Below are 22,819 nucleotides of genomic sequence, written 5' to 3'. Positions count from 1 at the left end.
TTTATTAAATTGGTTTGTCCTGACACTGCCAACATGTTGGAAATCTCTCAACCATTAAAACATTAACAGAGGCTGTAATACAATGCTCCTTCTGTTCTACGTTTTATTTCAAGACCACATTCTTATGAGCCTGGTTCTGTGGTGTTCCAATATGCTCTCATTAGGACTGCATTAAAAGATGAAATATGACAAATATTAAAAAGCGTGGGAATATAGAGTAAAGCATGGTGAGTGTACTTTTGTGGGCAACTCTGCTGCAATTAAATTTTCGCAAAGCAAGCCTGGTTTTGCAATATGGAGAAATAAAATAACCAGGCAAGTATTTCACTGAAACAGACCCAATATGTTCAATTTCTTCATCCAACCTCCTAAAATACATAAGCTTAGTTAGAATTTCTACTAAAATAGGAAAGCTGATATTGGACCTGCTTATGATGAAGTATGCTGTTCAATTATAGGAGAAAGAAAGTCCTATTTGAGAAAAGTATTAACACCATGAGAATATATTGATCAAATTTTTATTTGATAGTTTACATCTGCACTTGAATGGCTGGTGGTAGGAGCTCTCCTCTGTTCCACCAGAAACACCTGTTTTGGCTCAAGCAGCCTCAGGAGTTGCATATAATGTATTCCATATAAAATGCCATTTAAACAGTAACAAGGGTTTGGTTTATTTTCCAACTGGATAGATGATAATTGAAATGGAAGCTCAGTTTATCCTTTGCAATTTGCTGATAATATCAGTGAAATTAAGTAAGTAATTAATTCTTTTCCTCTGCTTGGTAGCCATGTAGGAGCTCCAACATTGTCTCAAATGTGTAGACTGGTGTTGCACGTTGCATAAGTTAAATATGGAGATGTTAACAAGTGAAAGGAAAACTTTAATTTCTATATCCCAGTTATGAATATACACTGAGAGTAGTTACAATACCTACCTTTGAAATTTAATCCAAGGCTTTTAAACCTTTGGATTTAACTGTTCTATAATTATTCAGAACAGCTGGACTGGTATCCTTTCAACTCTTCTCTTTTTAGTACCTGAAAAATCTATGATGGGCGCTTTAGTGAAAGGTATATTTTATTTTATGAGAGGAAGTAATCTAACCTAGTCACACTTGTATGCTTTAAACTCCATGTGTTTTCAAATTAAAATAAAATATCCTTTAGGTGAGACTTGTTAGTTCCTAGGCACTCAGCTGTGTGGAGTCAAGATCTGAAATAGCTGACCTTGAGTCAGAGGACAGATTTACAGTGGGGTCTATTAGAACACAAGTTGGCCCTTCTTTCAGAGAGTCTGCACTGATTTCTCCTTTCTGTTATGTACAGAGTAACTTTATGGAAATTATTACCATAGAAGAGCCTTTTGTGGATTTCTAAACTTAAGAATATCATTCTTAATAAACAACATTGTAAATGCTAATTTGTTTTAGGATGTAGTGTGCCTTGTAAGATGTTGGCAAGAACTTTACAAACAGAGTACATCAAAATAATCGTTTCAACATCAGAAAGTCATAAACCATCAGCTCAATAAATTTCCAAAGGATGTGTCAAATACATGAGTGTTTGGGGAACAGGCTGACTGCAAACATTAAAATTGTGTCTCTGAAACTGTCAGGAATAGACTTACACTTGATTTTTTTTTTTTTTTTTCTTTTTCTGTTGTTTGTCTTTATAATTGTTTCCTAATTATTTGCTGTGTTAATAATGAAAATTGTTGAATGTTCAGAAACCTCAACAGTTCTACATTTATTAATTACAACACAAAGATAAAAGGAGCAAGTGACTACTGTATGATGTGAGATATTCTAATATGAGGCTTCAAATGGCTCCAGCTTTTGGCTAGAGTGGGATAAACTAAGACAAGGGCTTTTAATAACTGCCAAGAAATTTCCATCTTATTAAGAGCATCCTCAGTTCCTCCTGACAGTATGTTTGCTATATGTAAATGATCTATCAGATTTCCCAAATTGTAGAGCAAAGGTTGTATTTTTCCTGCACAGAAAAGTGGCATCTGATGTTCATGGTTAATGCATTTTATTTGTGGTTAATACATTTCCATACTTTTTTTCCCAAATTAAAGAGGGTTGGAAAATTTTGAATTAAGTCCATAAACTAATTATTTTCCATTCCAATGTTGTTTCTTTTGTAATAGAACTCCTGACTCAGTGCTTTTGTAAATGGCCTGCAGTTACATGACCCTGACTGTGGTCTAATGAGGGTTGGAGGGTGCCTCTTAGATGATGCTGGAAAATTAAAGGGACCTTTTCCCTCTAGCTTTTCAAACTAATTATTCTCTGATTTTACATGAGAACAACCCTTATATATATGTAGAAATCCTTTTCATTCAATGGCTCTCTTTTCCTATCCCCAGCTTTGATGTGGTGCCCGTACTTACAAAAAGGCTATGTGCGGGAAAGGCGGCTGATAGATCCCACCATGGTCCGAGCAGTTAAACAGTGAGTTCAAATACGGTAGTGTGAATGAACTGAAATTCAACACAGGAAGAGAATCTTTGTTCTGTTTGAGACAAAGTCATGCTTTTCATGTCCAGTTATTTGTATACATCTTTTGCCCATGTTCTCATTTTTTAAAGACAGTAAAGTTAGTGAGTAAGGGGCCCTCAAACACCTCTGACCCACTTCTCTGCTTATGTCCTGTGACTTGGGTCTTAATTTGTGTGCCTTTGGTGACTTTGCTTACCCTTCTGTTGCACAGGCTGATTCCATGTAAGCTCTCTAAAATAAGATAGAAGCAAGAGGCATAGTTTGCTTTCTTTGCTGCCTTTCACCAAGAGCTACAATATAATGTTAATGCTTCTGACCAGTCACAATGCTAACAAAAGGAACTATTGGCCAAATATCTGGTAGCTCAAAGCAGTGTGTTAGCATACAACTTACTTTTGGTTAATTTTGCCCAGCATTGTCCTGGAAAATTAGAGACTAGTGCTCAAATTCCTCAGCTAAAATATGTAATCTCCAGATTGCTGCAACAGAACAAATCCTGTCAGTAATCCTGTAGGCTGCTCTGACAGAGTTTCCTCTAGAGGAGGGATTCTTTGGTTATTAGATTAATAAATGTTCACTGTACAGTTATTGAAAATATTTGTCTGACACTGGAGGCCAAGAGTATGTTGGATGAAAAAATTGATCCCAAAAAACTCCAATAGGCTGAACCTTAAAAAATGCAAACTGAAGATGAAATTTCACTAACCCAAAGCAAGCAAAATTTTTAACTCTTAGCTTGTAAAACATAAAAAGCAGAAGGCAGAATAGTTCAATATGGAAACTGCAATCCTGCTCAAGAAAGAGAAAGACCACATGAAAGACAGGAGACTCCTGACTGCTCGTGAGGTGCTAAATAAGTAACAACATAGAATTAAAAATATCAGCAAGGCCAGCCTAAATATTAAATGAGTAATGAAAATTAGTGTCAGAGAAGATTTAAGGATAGTTTTAGAAATCAGAACAGCAAACAACAGGACAGTCAATGATATGTGAAAATAAGAAAACCAGGCTGGATAATTAAGATGTAGGAATGAGAAAACATTAAGTATAGATCTTGTTGTTTGTGACAAGTGAAAGTTGTGCTTAGTGTGTTGTGCTCCTTGTTTTGTTTTCTAGTGAAGCAAGGTTATTTATTCCAACCTGTTGTAAGTTTGAATTCATATGTCTTCTTATGTCTCTAGGTTTATGTCTTTCTAGATATGAAATGATGATCAGTACAAATTCACCAGACAAGCTGGTTGTGAATTAGTATCAATGTCTGTTTCAGTCACAGTAGGAATTTAACATTCCTAAATGCAAATATTGAATATTTTATTGCTCACAAAGCCTTAGAGTTGTTTGGGTCAGTCTTTTGTGGTTTTGTGGTGTCTTGTTTTTTTCTAACTTGCTCTCATTAATAAGTTTTACATCAAGAGCTAGGCAGAAAAAATAGAAATGTAGCTGCTAAGTATTTTCTTACTTATATCCAAGCAAATTCTCCAGAGAGTAGTGTCTTTCTTTTAATGTGATTAAATTTTTCCTTGCCAATGGAGGCAGAAAGAGCCAAGGCAGACAAGAATCCACAATTTTACCCTGTTTCTTCATAAAGATTGGTGTCTCATAGCTACTGTGGTACAGTTACATGAATCTATCTCATAGAGTTCAGGAATGAAAGCTGTTCCACAAACAGCTATGATTATTTAAGTTGCACTGGTATTGCACAGGCATTTTTAACAGGAAAGGATGAACTTTGTCCTTTCTAGTAAAGCTGTTATCTTTATTAGAAAATCACATGGAGCTGCAGTGCATCTGTGCACTGTCCTTTCATATGCAATTGCATTTTACCTGTTAGAAAACTTTACCATCAGCAAACAATATTGTTGCTTCTTTTGGTTTGTTGTTTGGGGGTTTTTTGTTGTACTTTTTTATTTATTTTTTTTTAATTACTTTACAGCATTTTCTTCCTCCCCTTTACTCCAGCTCACAACTGTGAATCACTTCCTGGTGTCCCAGCTAAAGGAAGTTTCTTCAGAGATATAACATCAGGTGATTTGTGCATTTCTTTCTGGTATAATAAATATAGGGAGCCTTTCAGTATAATTACTGAACTAGCCAAATATTTATTTTAGATATACTGTAGATTTTATTGCTCTATGGCACATCAGACAAAGTCTATATTTGTGAGAGCAGCTAGAACCCGGTGGCTACTTTCATCCCAACCCCAGTCAGACTTTTATCACAAACCTCTCCAGGGAGGCAAGACTTATCACTCCCATGGGAAATAACAGAAATCTTTTTTTTTTATTTATTTTTGCTCTGGCAAGACTCTAATGGAAGGTAGATTTTTACTGATACAGGTGTTGACAACACTGAATCCTGCATCCTTTCTGGAGCAGCTGATTGTGGTAGAGAGCACTTCTTGCTGCATTAACTCTGCTACAGGCACCAGGGTGTCTTGCTTTGCCTCACTTTTGTATTATGGAATTATGTTACTTAGAGGAAAATAATTCTTAGTCAAGCAGTGAGGTTGCAGCCACATTGGAGCAGGAGCTCGAGGACAGGAGAGTCTGTGGGCTGGGCAGAGCAGCCCATGCAGGAAGGTTTCTGCAGCTTCCTCTGCTTTTCCTGTCTTCAGGGCTCTGCTGGGTGGCTCTGAATTGTGAAAAGACTCAGGGGTGGAAACTTGAAAGCGAAGTTGTTCTCCCATACTGACCTTGTCCTTTAAGTGGAAAGGCCTGCGCACTGCAAACTTTGGAGCACCGCAGCTGGATGTCACAGCTGTGTGATAATCTGCACCAATGATGTACCTGAATTGATCCACCCACTCTGGAAAAAAGATCACAGGGTGTTTTCTGTCTTGGGATGGAAGGCATGAGTAGGAAAACAGACTTGCTGCAGAATTATAGGGCAAGGGAGAGAAGCTGGGATGAAGCCTCTGTCTCCTGACCTTTGTGGTGCTTTCAATAGTATCCCAGCACAATAAAAATAATACAGTTGTTCACGTTGGTTTTGCCTAAGTTGGTTAAAGTTATGTAAAGTGAGTACATAAATACCTTTTTTTTTTTTTTTTTACGTGTTGTCACAAAACCATGCCATTGTAACCAAATTATTAATACTTCTAAAAAAGAAACATGACATTCTTTTGCATACGTGCAAGAGAATTTTCCTGCTCTGGCAACAAGTTGAGAAGTGGGTGAGGGGCAGGAAAAGGATTACAGGGTGGGGGTGGTAAAATGCATTTTAACAGAAAAGGAATGCAGAATTATGGTCTCACAGCAAGAAATAAACATTGTAATCATAAACAAATGTAATACTGAAAACAGAAGACAGTGATTTTATTGCACTGACATAGGATGCTTGGGCAGCAGTGAAGGACTTGTTCTCTTCTATTAGTCAGGACACACTGGCAGGAGGGCCCTCTCTGTAGCCATGGCTTCCAGACAGCATGTGTGAGAGCTTGGATTATAAGATGTCCAAGAATGTACAGACATGGGCAAGGAGAAGGCTTGCTTTGAGGGGGAGTTGGAGGACCTCTTCACCACAGGGCCTGAGAGTGGATGTTCTCAAGAACTCTGGGAACCAAAACAGCACTGAGGCCTGTTCTGCTTTCAGATAATTTTAAATGCTTACATTTACACTCTGCAAAGCATTACCTGCATGTGGCATTTTGGATTAGAACCCAAAGCCAGCTCTGCAGATTTATGTAAACTGAAGAGACAAAGTGACGATGTGGCTCCATGTGAAACCGTGTCCAGTCTTCATGTGCCAGGTGTCTGCTTTCTGTGCCACCAGCTTAGATTCCATCAGATTCCTCACACAGATCCTAGGGGATTGTGTTTCTAAATCCTGATCTGGGTGGAAAATGTTTCTTGTAAAAGAAGCTGTCCTGAAGGAAGACTTGTGGGCTTATGGACACAATCTCGATGTCACAAGAGACAGTGTTGCATAAGGATGTGGGAAAAGCCTTTACCCACTAAGAGTCATAAGCTTTTCAGTTAAGCCAAATCAATAGTATACCTGCAAGGGAGTACTTTCTCTTTTTGTTTCTTTCTCTTTCTGTTCACTATATATGTCAGCCATTTTTTTATTTTTTATTTTTTTGAGAACTTGATTGCTGGTGAGTTTATAGTGTAATAGGACAGAGCTCCTTTCCTGTGGGCTTTTTCAGCCCTGTGTATTTAGAAAGGAAAAGAGTGGCAAAAAGATGGTACCAGTTTCCTTTTTATGGGAGAGAAGAGAGATAGAGAAAAACAAAATTTCTTGGCCAAGTTCCTTTAGGGTTTTTGTGCAGAACTGGGTATTAAAGCAAAATCTCCAAATCCTGTGCAGTGTATTTAATGCGTGGTTTGCATGTGCTTTAAGAGTATCTCCTAACTCTTCACTTGTTTGTTTAGAATCCAGGCTCATTCTAAACAAACCCCTTGTTTTGTTGAGATCGGATTGCAGATGCTGGATAAAATTGTAACATGAAACTCAGATCCTGTTTGGATTTTTTTGTTTGTTTGCTTGTTTTTACTTCTAACACTAGGAAGCTTTTAGGGATGTTAAAAGCAAACATACACACAGAAAAATAAAACCAACTCAGAGTTGTTGTGTTCTCCTGCAAGCATAACGAGAGGGTGTCTCTCTTCTGTCAGTACAAGGTAAAAGAACAAGACTTGCACGTCCCTTTTCTTGTAAGGTGTTCAAAGCAGCGCTCATGAAGGAACAACTCTCATTTGAGAAAATACAACTACAGGAAGTTTTTGTGCATTAATACAATGCACAATGCACATTCTGGATATCTGCACATATCTGCAATCCAATAACCCTTCTCAATAACCTGCTGGCATATGGGGCCAGAGAGAAGCATCTAAAAATTGTTGCTTTTTTGTTGATGCTGTTAAGATCAGGGCCTGTTTCTAATGAGGTGCATTTTTAATACAGCAGTGCAGCCTTGCAGCAGCTCTCTCTGTCAAGGAATAACTCATCCTTGGAAGCTGCCTGGAAGCTGCCTGGTCCAACATGCATGTTTAGAGCAGATTCAACTTTGAAATCAGACCCACCTATGAAGATAATTTGGGCTGCTCAGGGCTGTGTTCAGTTGGGTTTTAAACACCTGCAATGGAGATCCCTTGTCTCCCTGCATACCTGTTCCAGTCTGTGACCACTCTCATGATGAAAAAAAATTTCAAATACCCAGTTGGAATTTCCTTGGTTGCAGCCTGTGTTTATTGCCTCTTTCCTGTGCACCTCCAGAAGTTTGGCTCTGTCTTCTTTAGAAGCACATGTTATATAGATGAATAAAATCATAAGATCTCATTTCACCTTCTCAAGACAGGACAAATGCAGTTCTCTCAGTCTCTCACCTTGTGTTCCAAATGTCACCAAGTCTGCAGAATTGTCCCTTCATCCAAAGTAAAAACTCAAACTAATTTGCAGCAGATATGTTTCGGCTTTTGAAGCATCAGTGAAGGCCAGACACGTGGGGTAAATTATTTCCATGTTTGAAGGGAAATGTGTTGGCACAGACACAAGATTGTTGCTAATGTTACTTTTGGCAGGTATGTTCACTCAGACAAGTTTCTTAGGTGCAAAAAGCAAAGCACAGTGTAACCTATATTTCTCACATGTGGCCTCACAAATAGCCCTGTGTTCAAACTTCCAGTCAGCCTTGGTTTTTCTCCTGCCGCATGGCAATGCAAATCTGAGAAGAAAATTCAGCAAACTATTTGGAAAATAGCAAAAGAAATAATTTTTCTGTAACTTTGGACTACAATTTCAATTTAGTTGTATGAATGCCCAGAACTATTCCCTTTATTCCAAAATATTCATAAATATTTGGAAAAAAAGAAATATATGTACCGTTTGAATTAGTTTTCAGTATGATTCTTCACTGATTTCCTAGATAAAATTGATTGCAGCTTATAAAAATCCCTTCTGGACCTTGTCTGTCACCAACTTTTATCTCCTTTGCTCCATTGCAACCTGTCTTCATTAAAAACAAGGTTTCAAAGACATTGTGATGACAGATTGAACGTCCAAACAGAGAAAACAAAACCTAATTGTGTAGGAAGTTTACCCTGTGAAGGTTTTTAGGTGGGTATTTTTTTTTCTTCCATCACAGTGTCAAATGGGTCTTCAATGAATGAATTTAATTGTTTTAAACAGTTTTCTTCCTATATGCCCTGCTAACTGTCTTGGTTATATTTCTCTAGTTGGTGTTTTCATTCCAGAGAAGTGCTTTGTCAGGCAACTTGCCAACGTAACACCTTCTTAGATGTGACTGTCTGAAGGTTTTGTGTGTTCATGCATACATCTCTGAAGCTATGCCAGCCAACAGACTGTCATTACTGTATTTATGTTGTATCTCCAAACTCACCATGCCCCATTTACAATTGCCATTAACACAGTTGCTTAAATTCGCCATTAGGGAAAAGGAAGCTCAGGTGTTTCTCTTGCTGGTTATCTTGGCACATGTGATTTGTTTTGCTCCAAATGTAATATTTCAAAGCAATTTTTAACAAGGTTCATCTTCTAGTTTTGGGCTTATTAACTGTTCTGGAGTGCTTTATCACTTTATTATAGCCCACTATTTCCATACTACTCAAGAGTCCTAAAGGACAGGATCAGGTCATGAATCTGCTTGCAGTATCTCCTTACTCGATTGCTACCTGCCCAGTTTTTGCCTTTTCTTTTCCATTGTAATGTAAATATAATGAATTCCTTAACCATAATTATTTACAGTACAAATACTTCAAGGATACTTCAGATATGTGTTCATCTGTAGAAATTGTTTCAGCACTGAATCAACGTTCTTCAGTCAGTTGTGAACATACTTTGTGATATTTTCATTTAAACTATTTTTTCATTAATTTTTATATAGTTGTGTACTACATGTCAAAATTCTTTTTCAAGCTGAAATACATCTACTGCTCTCCTGTTACCTACTGAACCCAGTAATCCATCAAAGACAGAAATTGAGGTGACTTATCATGTTCTTTTTCTAGCAGTTCTTATCACTGTTATATTCCAGTGGCTGAAAGTTATTTTCTTTATCATTTGCTCTAGAACCTTTCCAGGACTTGAGTGGATTGTGATTTCAGCAATCACTCTGTGATTCCTTCTTCTTCTTTTCTGCTTTTTCCTGTCCTCTGTGTTCTCACAGGTTTAAACACTACTTTGATTAGTTCCTGAATTGGTCAAGACCATATTTCATGAAACCTTTGTCATTTGGAGATATCTGTCTTGTCTGAATAATCCACCTGTCTTCTCTCTCCTGGTCAGCATTTATTCCTTTGGCATCTACAGTGATAAAAAAATAATTGTTTTAATAAGAATTTATTCCTCTAGCTATTTTGCAGGTCTAAAATGCAGATTATCAAAGAAATAGTTGTCGTTGCTCTAAGAATTATGGTGTTTATCCTATTTTTAGAAGAACTTCTGCAATGATTTGCCTGATACTTCATAATTGGTCAATGGTAAAAGAATGGCACCTGGAAGCTTTTGACACTTTCTTATGATATTCAGCACTAAGAGCCTGCATCATGGGTCAGGAATCAGCTATGCTAAACTTTGTTCAAGCACAGATGACCCTGTCCCAGAGCAAGTCATGGGGAAAAATATATGACAAGAGGCAGGCAATGTCGATACACAAACAGGAGCACTACAGGAAAACCTGAAAGACAACAAGTTTGTAAGAGATGCACACAAAAAAAAAAGAACTCGACCCTAAATTCTTCTGTCAGCAGTTCCTGAAAGAACATTCTGTTAGTGTGTGAGATCAAGGTGTCCTTGCTGATGCTGACTCTTTTTAAGAGGAATATGAGCAAATTGATGCTGTAGAAACTGCAGTTAGTGAGTTTGACCAACTGAAATTTCTCTTCAAGCACTGTTACAAACAAAATGACCATCTCAGACTGTCCTTGGCTTCATCGCACAGAATTTTCAAGCATGGTATCCCATCAGCCTTTCAAAGAGAATGAGAAATATAGTATTCCTCCTCCTATATTGTGGAAGGACTCAGATGGAAATGTAATGTTGGTAGAACATCTCAAGTGTCTGTATAGAATTCAGCATTCAAAGTCATGAACAGACCTAGAACAAGCTCAGATTAACACCTGCTCTGCAGGCTATTGTGTAGTTTTGTGCATTCTTTCATACTTTCAACATGCATGTTTTGATTCATATTCAGGATTCACCCATATAAAATTAATTTACTGAGCTTATACATGCATAGTGGATACATAAAAATCTTACTAATCAGCCTCTATTTAATGTCATGTATGTTTGAAGCACTATCACCTAATTTGGGAGTGTGTGACATAGATGAATCCATGGTAAAGGGGAACTCAAACACTTTATTGTTATCTTGATGGGGTAACTAAAAAAATTGTCTTTCCTTGTAATGGCACTTGAAACTGGCAATTAAAAAACTTTATAGAGTTGGTGTGGGGGGCTATTTTTTGTTTGATTGGTTGGTTTGGGTTTGGTTTGGGGGTTTTTTCCCAATTGTGGAATACTGAAAAAAATCTAGGAATATACGAGCTGGGTTTGAGGAACCATCCTCCATCTCAAGTTTCACAATTCTGTAGTGTTTGTAAGGACATGGGAAGTATCTGTTCAAATTGAGGAGAAAGAGGTAAGATGGTGAGGAGTCCTAGTGAAAAGACTGGTTGAGTTATTGTTAGGAAGGCAGACTGAGATATCTGAATACACAGTTACTCATTATTTTAGGGGTGCAGAGATGTACATGTAGCTTATTTCATGATTCTGTAATCCAACATATGAAAATCTGGAAAGAAGCTCATAGAGAAGATAACAGTGTAGCTGCCTACACATTGATTGGTTTTCAAAGCAAAATCTTGGATTACATGATTTGAATCAGTGTTCATTTTTTAAAGAAAGTCTCCATTACATCTCCATTATATGTGGAAAATGTACAGAAACTAGACAAGAAGGTAGATATGTTGTACATTTATATTAGTGGATGATTTGATGCTGTGGGTTTATGTAGTATACTTTTACCTTATAGTTTTGTGAAACTCTTATATTATCCATGGATCAGTTGAATTTCAAACTGATTTTGACATTTTCACACCCTGAAAGAAAGCAAAATTTGATGTAAGGACTTCTGTATCTTGTGCATCTCTTTTTAGACATCAGCTATGCTCATCCACTAACATCAGCTGATTTCCAGAGCAGCCCCCAAGCCTGCAAATAGAATGTGAATATCTCTTGGGTGCATTAGAAGAAGCACAGGTTTGGGAACTTGTAAAACCCAATGTTTGGCAATACCGTCTCTGTGCTTGACTATTTCAGACAGATTATTTGGGCTGTAACAGTTCCCAGCCTGGGAATCCCTCACCTAAACCAAATGTGCAGACTGGTGCCTTCAGCCCTGAAATTCCCTACTGTGTGTGAAGGCTGTGGCCACCACACATGCACATGACCAATGTTACTCATGTGAGCCATCCCATTTAGATACGCACACATGGGGCAGAAATGCCATATCCTAAATGATCAAAGAAATAACCCAAATCCCAAATTCCTACTTTCATTCAAGCATGCACATAATCCTAAACATACCAAGTAGTGTTTTAAACAGCTATTGAAAGCAGTAAGTGTTAGGGTCTGAAACCAATTATACATCTAAAAATCACTTGGGTTAATTAAATAATTTAGTTTCTATTCATATTCCATTTGCTCTTTCTCTCCTTTCATTAATTTTAACCCACAAAGACACTGACTAAAATCACCCTCAGTGTAAGTGCATTCTCAGAGTCTTTGTTCTAATCCCCACAGAGTGTTTGATATTATTCTCAACTCAAACCTAATTAACAGTGTATGTTCTTTATTGAAATCTGAATATTTCTGTATATTACATATCAATGCAGATTCTTGCTGTGTGCTGTAATTTTCAAAATATTATGCTGGTCTATGTCTTTGTCCTTAATTTCAGGAGGCACCACAATACACTAAAGACAGAAAACAAACCTTATTTTTCTCCCTTTTTCTTTCTCCCCTATTTGTCCTGGCTTTAACACTGTGTGTGTACTGGTTTAAAAACCGTGTGTGATAGGGAATTGAAACAGAGGATTCAAAAAGAGAAGTGTTTTTTTCAAAACTCCTACTTTACTTAGTGAAGGGCAAAGGAGTTGAATAAAAAAGACTCTTCACGATCAGGTGTGAGTTCCAGTCATGCAGCAGTACTGGGATGGTGACTGCTGCCAGTAGCTCTGCTTCTGTCACTAGAACAATGTTTCCAGGTCAACACAAGGCATAAAGACATTTAAACCCATTTTACACATAAGGTAGAAAAAGACTATGTTGTAGAAGCCCCGCTTTGTACAAGATGGCTCCGTTACTTACATGATGAAAATTAAGCATTTGCTAAAGTGTCTTAGTGAAACAATGCCCAAAACTACAATGAAAAAAAGAAAATTCAAATGAAGACATCCAAGCAGAAGTAGATAAGTGTATAAGCATAAAATAAATTTGGAATAGCTGTGATGCAGCATCTCAGTTATAGCCAGGATTCTGCTTGGCCAGCTCAGCCTGCTGGTCACAAAGATGAATGCCTATCCTGGAGAGAAGGGCTGCCTTCTTCACAGGGGCTCAGGGCAGCAATCCCAACATTAGCATTGTTATACCTGTGTTGTTGAAGGCACAGGCATGCCAAGATCTTGGTATGGCCAGAATAAAGTATCTCTATCTAGATTTAGATCTCAAGTACCACTTACTGCTATCACCTCTCCTCAATGACCATCTCCTACCACTGAAGGTTCTTCAAGTCTGCATAGCTGGAGTGAAGATGCGAGAAGGACCACTTATGATGGGTAATGGAGGCTGCTGGGTAATTTAATTTTAAATGCGGTTGTGTGGTAAGAGCTAGATTTTCTTTTCCCTTTCTAGCATCTTAGAGACATCATTGGGATCCAGTGCTTTTAGCAGTTCATTTATTTAATTATTTGAATGGAATTGCAAATGGAAGGCTTATTTCCAATGAATCGTTCTTTGTTGTTAATGTTTAGCAGGGGGACACTGTTTTGTGTTTTATCCTCAATCATTGATACTAAATGGATTTGTCTGGAATAATAAAAGAGGTTCTGATAAAATGAGTATGGATACCCCATTACAAAGTTCATTTTCAGTGTGACATTCTTTCAGACAGAATGATTTTTAGAAACTGCTTGTGGATGGATATTGATTATTGAACAGAATTACTGAGGATAGCTGAATACAATTGTTAAAGCTACATAATATCCTATACTATATCTAAAGGTAAGCAAATGATATGTTGAGATTAAGAGGACAAAAGGATTACATGATTTTTTTTGTGAAAGAAAATAGTACTTCTCTGGACAAGTGTAGTGAACCCAACCTAGAATTTAGCAAGAATTTTTGCCCTCAGTCATCTGGGGCTGGAGATGATTTTGGAACTACCTTGCTTAATTCAGACAGCAATAACTTAATTTTTGAAATTAACTATCTTTGTTAGATAGAATGCTTCAACATTTGGATACTCACTTGAATATTGTTGTCAAAATGTGATGTGCTATTTTCTGTTTGTGTCTGCCAGATAAAAAGAAAACTAACACGGATCACTCTCCCATGTGAGTGTAAAGTCTACAGACGGAAAAATAGGATAGCAAAATAAAAGTAAGCTGATTCTATTTGAGGTGTTCCTGAAGCAGTATGGAAAACTGCTCCAGGGGCACCTTGCTTCTCCATTGATCTACTGACCTCAGGCAAGTTGCATCACCTCTCAGCTCTTCATGAACCAGAGATAATGCTCAAGGCTTCCTTTTGTCACATGCTTTCAGATCTGTTGATGAGAACTGCTTCACAGAAATAATAACCCTATTCACAGGGAATATAATGTCTTATTTTCAAACTTTTTCCATGTTAGTGGAAATGAATTCAGGAGTACTGGAACCAGGAAGCCCAGTATGTGCTCTGGGCTACTCCAGCTCTTCAACAGAAACTTGTTCTGAAAAATAGATATTTTGTAAGTGTCTCTCCTAAAAGGATTCTGAATATCTGATATGTTATCTGCTTATTCTTTTTCATACTTGGTTTCGTTCTTGGTTGGTTGGCCCTTTTTTTTTTCTTCCCCTTCCCTCCAAGTCCTGCAGAAACTCAGTCTTTGAACTCTTCATTCCTGTCAAATCAGGCTGACATGACCAAAAGGATCAGAAGTTTTTATGAGGGTGGGATGGGTGGACGCAAAGTCTTGTGTAGCATGATTGTGTAGGTCTCTTACCCTCAGGAAACCAGGGCAAAAGTCATGCCTGCCTTCATTCCCTCTGCTTTGAAAACCATGGAATGGACTTGCCAAATGAGTATCTCCAAACTTGAAGTTATCTTTTTCTTTAGGAATGGGATGGAATTCTAGCCAAAAAGTGAAAGAATAAGATTTACAACACAAATGAGACTGTTTTGTGCACAAATAGAAGAGGTGAGACACAAAATCCTCATCACTATATAATCTGATTCAGTAAAGCTGCTACAGCTTCCTACAGAAATGGGGAAATTTATGTATGGGACTCCTAATTCTGTGCAGCACTGAGCTATCCAGAGAAGACAAAAAAATATCTGGTTAGCTTTACAAGGGGCAGCAGGAGGAAAGCAGTAGTCTAACTTACTTGTTCACAGTGATGGAATCAAGCTTTAGCACCAGGAAATAGGTAAGGTAGATATTTTATGGGAGAGAGGGAACCTTTCTAATGAAAAGGTTGAATGGATTGGGTGGGACCTCTACAAACTCTGTTTTAAAAAAATTCTGGTTTTTAGAACAGGATTATTCAAGTGTCTCTCAGGAATTACTTAAGAATACTTGATAAATGCAGGGCCTCCCGAGGTCCATGTGAACCACCTTTTCTATGATTGTTCCACAAAGTACAGGTTGTCTTGTGAAACACAGATATGCAGTGATGTAAAAATGATCTTTGTGCACTAGGCTATTAAGGTTTGTCTAGCTGCAGACTGACAGACCTGAAAGTTTGTCTTATGCAGAGCAAAGCTGCTAATAGAAATACTGTCCTAAATGAGTCATTCAGCCCTCAGAGGGTGGAGAACCAAAGCCTTTGAAAATAGCCCCAGCTTGCCAGTAGCGTTGGGACTCAGACGCACTTTCAGCAGCATTATGAGCACAGCTCATAGAATGGTAGTATAAAAACAGTATATAGCACTACTGCCTTGCTAAAGGCTACAAACACTTTTACCTCATCTGGGCAGCTCCCAAGCAGAAAGAAGCTTCTCATCCTTGGCTTCAGTCATGGATACTGGAAGCTGATGTCATATGAGGTGAAGAAGCAGCATCCATGTCATGTCCACAGCTAGAGAAATAATAGTATCAGAGAAAGGCATTATCCATCAGGGAAACAAGTTGCTGTTTGTTGTGAGCTTGGATGACAGAATTCAGTAAGTGCTATTGTATCAAAGGTCCAGATCCCTAACCCTTACTCATGTAATGCATGTAGGCTCATTTAATCTTCCCTGTAGTCAGGTGCTTGTTCAGCCCCATAATAATTTCCTGAGATACTGACAGAAATCACCAGCATACGACCAGGATGACCAATGACCATACAACAAGTCCATTTTAATATCTTTGAGCACTGCCCAGTGACACTGGATCTAGCAGCAGAATTTGTGCATAGTGCTGAAATTTGGCTGTACAGCAATTCACTGCTGCTTGTTTTTTTTTTGTCTCCCCATTAATGCTGATATATGCTTTTCCATTCATTTTCATGGACAGCTATGGATAAATGTCCAAGCTTTAAGTTTGAGACAAATATATTCGCTTGGAAAGAAAGTCTTTAACTCAGCAATATTATATTAAAAAACAAAAAAGAAATCATCAAAAGGTTTTTATCAGTAAACTGTGAAACAAAAGAGAAGGTTAATGTTTTATTACATCTTCTCTAATACTTTCTAGTTTAAATTTACAGAGAAAATCCTCTAGTTTTCCAGTCAGCACAAGTACCAGGCTTACAAAAACACTTTTTCTCTACAGAAGAACAGCATAAAGAGTTGCTTATGGGGAAATTCTAACTTGTCACATTAAACTGACTGAGCTGGGAGAGAACAGAAACCCCGACAAATCCGAGAATGGTGATGCTTGCCGTCTGCCTTGAACTCACCAAGTATGACGAACAGTGACACTGCTGTCTTAATGTATTGCTGACAGAGCTGCTGTACTCATTAACCTTTGATGAAACAAGATGTCACTTTGTTCACATCAAATGCTCCTTGATGCCAGTGCTCAGAGACTGTTTTTGTTGCTAATGCAGACATCAGCTATTGTTGAAAACATTCTCTCTCCCTTCCAGCATTTCACTGCCCGTGAGGATTTATAGGTGCTGATCATTATCAATCTGCAAATGGAGTCTGAAGCCAAGAGTGCAGATTTAATTTCTGCAGCTTTTAATTATTTATTTTTCTATTAAAAATCTTTAATTTAAATTTAATTCACCAATATTTAAACACCTGAAAACGTTAAGTTCTTGATGTGCTATGGGATACTGCCAGGAATTCAAGAACATATTTGAGTGATCCCTTTGTCTTTCTCTTTGAGGGTACTGCAACTACTAAAGAATCATTTAGAGCATTAAAGCTACATACTAGAAGCACGTTGTAGTGGGAAGAGACATTGAGTTGTGTAACATTCTGGTCAGCATTATGACTAAACTGTGGTGTAGCATGGATTAAAACAGACTGTTCCTGATCTGTTCTCCAGCCTTTTATCAGCATTAGGAGCCACTCTTGCTGTTCTATGTACAGTAAATATCATGTTGTCTAGCAAGGAAATCCTGACTGACTGGGAATAATTCTCTAACCTGGGAATAATTTTTCTTTAGTCTTTGCTTTGCATATTTGCACTTATATTACTATGAGATAAATGAAAGCAGAGCAAGAATGAAAAGGAAAATTTTTATTTCCTTGCTGAATACAGAAATTTTCAGTACTGAAACCCTGAAATCAGGGGTGTATGTTCTCACAGTTGCTTTTGTGTCTGTTATTTTAGTGGACAGAGCAATATTTACAGATGACCTCTAATGACATTCTTTCCACTTTATAGTCCTCAGTATCTTTTTCTTTGCATTAGGGGACTTTGTGCATTTGATTTGCTTGATTTAATTTTTTTTTTTTTCACAATTAGGTCTGCAATCATTATACCTGTCATGCAAATGTAACATCTTGGGAAGCATTAGAAGATAAGTGTAGGGATTCCTCTAATTTGCAGTTGTGCAAAAGAGGAGCATCTGATCATAGCTCAGTGCTGGAATTCTAGCTAAAGGTCATGCCATGCCTCAGGGGGTGATGAGCAGTCAAAGCTTTGTGGGATAATGTAGCTCTAGAAGTGTTTTTTAAGAAAAGGATTTGAAGGAAGCTAGGTAAACCAGCAAATTGTTTAGGGCATAGGATGCTTCAGACTCTTACAGTAAGGGGAGGCAGCAGGAGCAAATGCTAAAGATAGAAAGTGTAAGTGGATGAGATGCAGGCAGAAGTATTTTCATGGGAAATGTAGGAAATATTAATAGTTTGCTTAACACTGAACTGCATCTGTCTCTTACTGAGTGATGAAAGCCTGGGAGATTAACCATCCACACAAGTCCAGCTTTACAAGATGAACATGTGATATTCACAGAGTAGCAAACTTACACGAAATGTGACCATGCTACTAAACAGCAACACAAAGTGCATCTGAGAACGCTCGTGGAATATAGCATAGCATAGCTGATACAGAGTCTTTGAAAGGTGCTGGTAAATACACTCATTTAAAGACTTTCACCTGTTGCTTTAAATCATTCATACCCCGTGGCATGTCTGCCAGCACTGTGACCCCTGGCGCAGAGTGAGGAACATCAAAGGCAGAAGGGAGCAGATCAGGTCTCAGGTAGGAGTTGCACCCTTGTTATGGATAGAAGAAGTGACAGTAAGTTATAAAACAGGTGGAACTGGGGTATTGCAAACCTGATGTAACCCAAAAAATAATTCTGCTCATGAAGAAACACAAAGAAAGTGCTTTAAAAGGTTTTTTTTTAATCTCAAAGACTTGTGAAAATACATGGACTATACACTGCTACATTATTAAGAGCCCTTTTTGACTTCATTGATTTTTTTTAGATTTTTTTCAGTCCAAGAAGGATTTACACTCTGAAACTGTTTGTAAATCCAAAGGAAAATAAGATTCTTAGTTAATTTTTATCAATCAGGTTAGTCTTTTGGAAATACATCACCATGTCATGTAACATCTCTTCTGCCAGGCTGCTTATGGTCAAGTATTTACTCTCAGGCATGATTCTCTGCTGAAATGGCTGCTTTCTCTGGAAATATACACATGCTGCTTCCCACCTTTAAATGTTCTTAGTTTTAGGTACAATATGTACAGTCTGGTTTTAAAACAGTAGAAATTGCTCCCCAGAAATGAAATTTACTTAAAATGGAAGACAAGCTCATTCACAATCAGAACCAGCAATGCTCTGGGTATCTAATATCAGACCAATTTCAGTAATGTTCACTTGACTATGACTTCCTGTATCTTCTGTAGTTATTGTACCAGAAAAAGTCTGTTATGGATGTTTATTGCTACTAATCACTGAATCCTAACATCAGAACACTTTTTGAACAAGAATAAAAACACTCACAAATTCCCTTCAGAGAAAACAATTTGTGGGGTATTTGTCTTAACTAAGGGAAACTCTAGGAGTTAAACACATTCAAAATAATGCTGATAACATGAGTTTCAGGGTTTCCATATGGACACATTACTGATTTTGGAGAAAATTATTTGTCATCCTAATACAGGGCCCATAGAAATCTGTGCTTTAATGACAGTAACTGTGATTGCAAAACCAGAACCATACTCAAGCCTGCACTGCAATGAGTATCTGCTCTCTGTGCTAATACACATCCTTACATCCTGTCTGCCTTACTGACAAAACCCCTGCTACAGTCTTCGAACTTTTCATACACAAGTGTTCTCAGGGTTAAAATTCTGCTCAGCAGAGAGTTGTTGTTTGGGGTGGATTTTTAGTTTTTCTGTAGTGATTGTCTTTTAAAGTTGGTAATTATTTGTATTTTTTTTAAAAGTTTACTTTGGTTGGTTATTGTATACTTTTCTGGTGGTAAAGGGGATGGGGAAAGATGGGAAAGTTTTGTCGTCTCCTCTGAGTGGCCAGAGCTTGTCTGTGACCTTCTTTGAGAAGTGATTTCAATGAGTCAGAAATGCTTTCTCTAGTGTTTCTATGTACTTTCTCCCGGGTTTTGCGATCCAGTGTGTATCACAGGAGTTCAGGTTTCATAGTGCCCTTGAGCAGAGTGTGTTTCTAAGACAAACAGCAGCCTGGTGGTTGCACTGAAATGCAACACTGCATAGCCCCACTGACATGAGGAAGCTGGATGAATGCCAGTGGAATGTGGGCCTGGTGGAGATGTGGTGGTCTCTGCTTGGAGAAAGGGAGAAAGGGCATTTTCTGAAAGCTGGAAACGTGTGTTGTTCACATTCAACTCCAGAGACAGCGAATTATGGTAATCAGCAGTTATTTGGCTCACCATGGCCAGATGCTCATGCTACAGGAAGGGACAATATTTTCTGTAAAGCTGAAAATAAAAGGCACTATATTTTCAAAATGCCTCAGCTATCCCTCCATCCAGACAAAGACTTCAGACCAGTCCTTTGGAAGATGTTATTCATTGACAGAGGAGACAATATCTTCTTTCATCCTTTAGAACACTTACTGTTTTTAATCAGCTAGATTTTGGTCCTTCCAATGGTAATGAGTCAAGACCTCTTCATCCCTGAATGGTTTTCCTTACCAATTTTAGTTATTCTAGCCTGACTCAGTATAAAGTAATGGTGCATAGGAGTGCTCAGTGTTATCTCTGTCAGTGGACGTTGTGGGACCAGTTCCAGAAAAACTCTGGTTTATGTGTATGAAGGTTGAAAGGTCTTGTGTCCTAACAAAGAGAAACATGATCTTGAAGTAAACACAATGTTCAGTATGATAAGTTAGCTTTTACTGTTGTTTTTTTTCCACCAGGGGAGAAATTTGGTGCCTAAAATATGGGCACAAGTTTAAGCCCATTCTCAGTTCCCAGCGCATTGAGTTGGGTTGCTTTCCATACTGCAGACGGAGATGTTGGAAGCTGCAAGCTTTGACTACTGCCAAAACTGAATTTGAAATGCTCTCTTGTAATTTTTCATCATCTCTTTTCACATCACTGCTGATTATCATCGATATTGGCTTGGAAAAGGAGACACTCTCCTATATAATCATGCAGCCACCAGAGTGTGCAAACCTCGCCAGGACAACTTTTCTTCCTGCCGTGCTCTGCACATTTTTGCAACAACTGCTGTTATTGCACAGGCGATTTTCAGGGCTTAATGGGCTGGTGCCCACAGACCCAAACTCTTGGCAGGAATAGTGAGGTTAATTACTTTCCATTAAGGTGATGTCCTGGCTCACAGAGACTTTTCCTGGTGACTTCAGCACAGCTTGGATTTCACCCTTCAAATACCAGTGACTGCGCAACAAAGGAATGTGTCCTGCCAATTTGTGAACCTTTGATTTCGGTTGCTGCTGCCCTACTTAGTGCTCTGTGCTGGCTTAGCGGTGTCTGGCAGCCGTGTGCTGATCATCCCCACCTCCTGGGCTTGGCTTCCCCTGGGCCCGAACTAATAAGTGATGTATTATTTTATTTACTGACTAGTCTAATCTCTAACTATACTGGACCGTGTTACCGGACACTTTTGTCTGTTGTAGGAACTTCAGATTTTATTTTGGAAACTTGGCTAGTGGCAATCTAACCACAAAGGCTAGGAATAGGAATAGCAGCATATGTGCACTTTAGACAACAGTTGGACAAAACTGCAACAAATCCCAGAAGTTCTGCGTGTCTCATGTATGCAAGGAAGGTTTATTTTTTAAGGCTGTCATTGGTCCCACATATCTCAAGGACACCATGTCAGCTATTTTAAGTAGCCAGTACATAGCCAGTTAGATTTTATTTGTTTTGGAGGTGAAGGAGAAAAAATATAATTTTTTTTGTAAGATTTTTAATTGTCTGTGAAAGTTTCTGAAGGATACATTTTTTCTTCTTTGATGAATTATCAAAGGTTCTTGACCTCATGGTAAAAAATTTTGTTCAAGGTTACAGAGAACATTTAAGACAATTCAAGTAAATATTCTCATTGACTTTAAGGAGGTTGATTACCAGCAGTAACCACATGCAGAAGAGTTTCCTGCACTAGTTTCTCAGTTAAATTTAAACCTCAGCAAAATATCCACTGGAGTCAACTGGAAAGTTTTCCAGAGTAGGGAGTGAATATAAAACTGAAGACAGTCTTGAGGACCAGGCCCATGTTAAATAGTTCTATTCCCTAAATACAAACAGCTGAAGGTTTCTGGATAAGCTAAGACAAATACCTTTCTTCTGTACCTTTTTCTTTGCCAGTCAAATCTAATTTTTAGCAATTGATGTGATAAATGCAGCTAAAGTGACAGGGAAATGGAATGTATCTGAAAATGAAATGTCACTTCAGCCTATAGTTGGTAGGGTCTGTTTCTCATCGTAACATATGTTTAGTATGTATCTAGTCCCAAGTGCTGCTCAGATTGTTTAGGGTTTTTTTATTTATGTAGCATGTAGGGACAATCAAGGAGCTATGTTCTTTCCATAAGGTTTTTCCTTTCATAGTACAAGGCTGGAATGGAAATAATATGAGAGGGAAAGTGTGCTTCACCAATGCCAGGAAAAGAAAAGTATACAAAGTTAAAGCTTTTGATTTAAAGAACGCAAAGTTTAAAGTTCAAAAATCAAATAACTTCCTCCAATTTTTGGATACCTGGGACCAATTTTCAACTGCAGATTTTTCCTTTTAAAAAACCACAAGCCCAACAAGCAAAAAAAAACCCCAAAGCCCCCAAGCAACAAAACAAACCTGAAACAAAACAAATAGTCTCCACAAATGTCCTTTTAATGCCCTCTCTTATTACCTTACTGTGATGGACCTCTTCTTCCCTGGTCTTTTTACTCCAGCTGACAAGTAATCTTAGCCTGCTAATCCTGACCCTTAAACTCTGCTACATTATAATTAACTTTCAGTGTCTCATGACTCTGATTTTTATGTATTAAATGCATGCCTTGTTATCCACTCGGTGCTGCATAAGACACCAGTTTCACAAAGAATGAAATCCAGTGCTTGGGAGAGAGCTTTATTCATCCATAAGACAAATAAACCCTATTTTCAGGACTTAAGTGACATTAGAGGTTTGTTGATATTGAGAAATTTAATCTGCCAAATGCTTAAAAAAATACTGTCCAGCTAAATTCACAGACTTCCATTAAAT

At 38.0% G+C, this 22,819-nt stretch overlaps 1 protein-coding gene and 1 long non-coding RNA gene across 4 annotated transcripts; one reads left to right on the top strand and one right to left on the bottom strand.

Moving 5' to 3' along the window:
* Nucleotides 1–648: 648 nt before the first annotated feature.
* Nucleotides 649–10,906, top strand: LOC147655020 (uncharacterized). 3 transcript variants are annotated; one of them, XM_086878448.1, is made up of 4 exons: nucleotides 649–753; nucleotides 2,372–2,456; nucleotides 4,438–4,529; nucleotides 10,352–10,906. In XM_086878448.1, the coding sequence occupies exons 1-4, from the start codon at nucleotides 690–692 to the stop codon at nucleotides 10,369–10,371; spliced, it is 261 nt and encodes an 86-aa protein (XP_086734574.1). In that variant the 5' UTR covers nucleotides 649–689; the 3' UTR covers nucleotides 10,372–10,906. The 3 variants fall into 3 exon arrangements, with proteins under 3 accessions (XP_086734574.1, XP_086734575.1, XP_086734573.1); XM_086878449.1 differs by having other exon boundaries at nucleotides 9,898–10,906; XM_086878447.1 differs by lacking the exon at nucleotides 10,352–10,906 and adding an exon at nucleotides 5,119–5,789.
* LOC147655019 (uncharacterized) lies at nucleotides 5,802–11,563 on the bottom strand. The gene is made up of 2 exons (XR_015283659.1): nucleotides 11,490–11,563; nucleotides 5,802–9,767 (listed from the first exon to the last, which is right to left on the bottom strand). It is a non-coding gene; the product is annotated as an uncharacterized LOC147655019 (long non-coding RNA).
* Nucleotides 11,564–22,819: the final 11,256 nt, after the last annotated feature.

Source organism: Cyanistes caeruleus, chromosome 2 (genome assembly GCF_971803275.1).
Source record: "Cyanistes caeruleus chromosome 2, bCyaCae1.hap1.1, whole genome shotgun sequence".
NCBI lineage: Eukaryota > Metazoa > Chordata > Aves > Passeriformes > Paridae > Cyanistes > Cyanistes caeruleus.
This window is presented reverse-complemented; position numbering and strand designations above follow the sequence as displayed.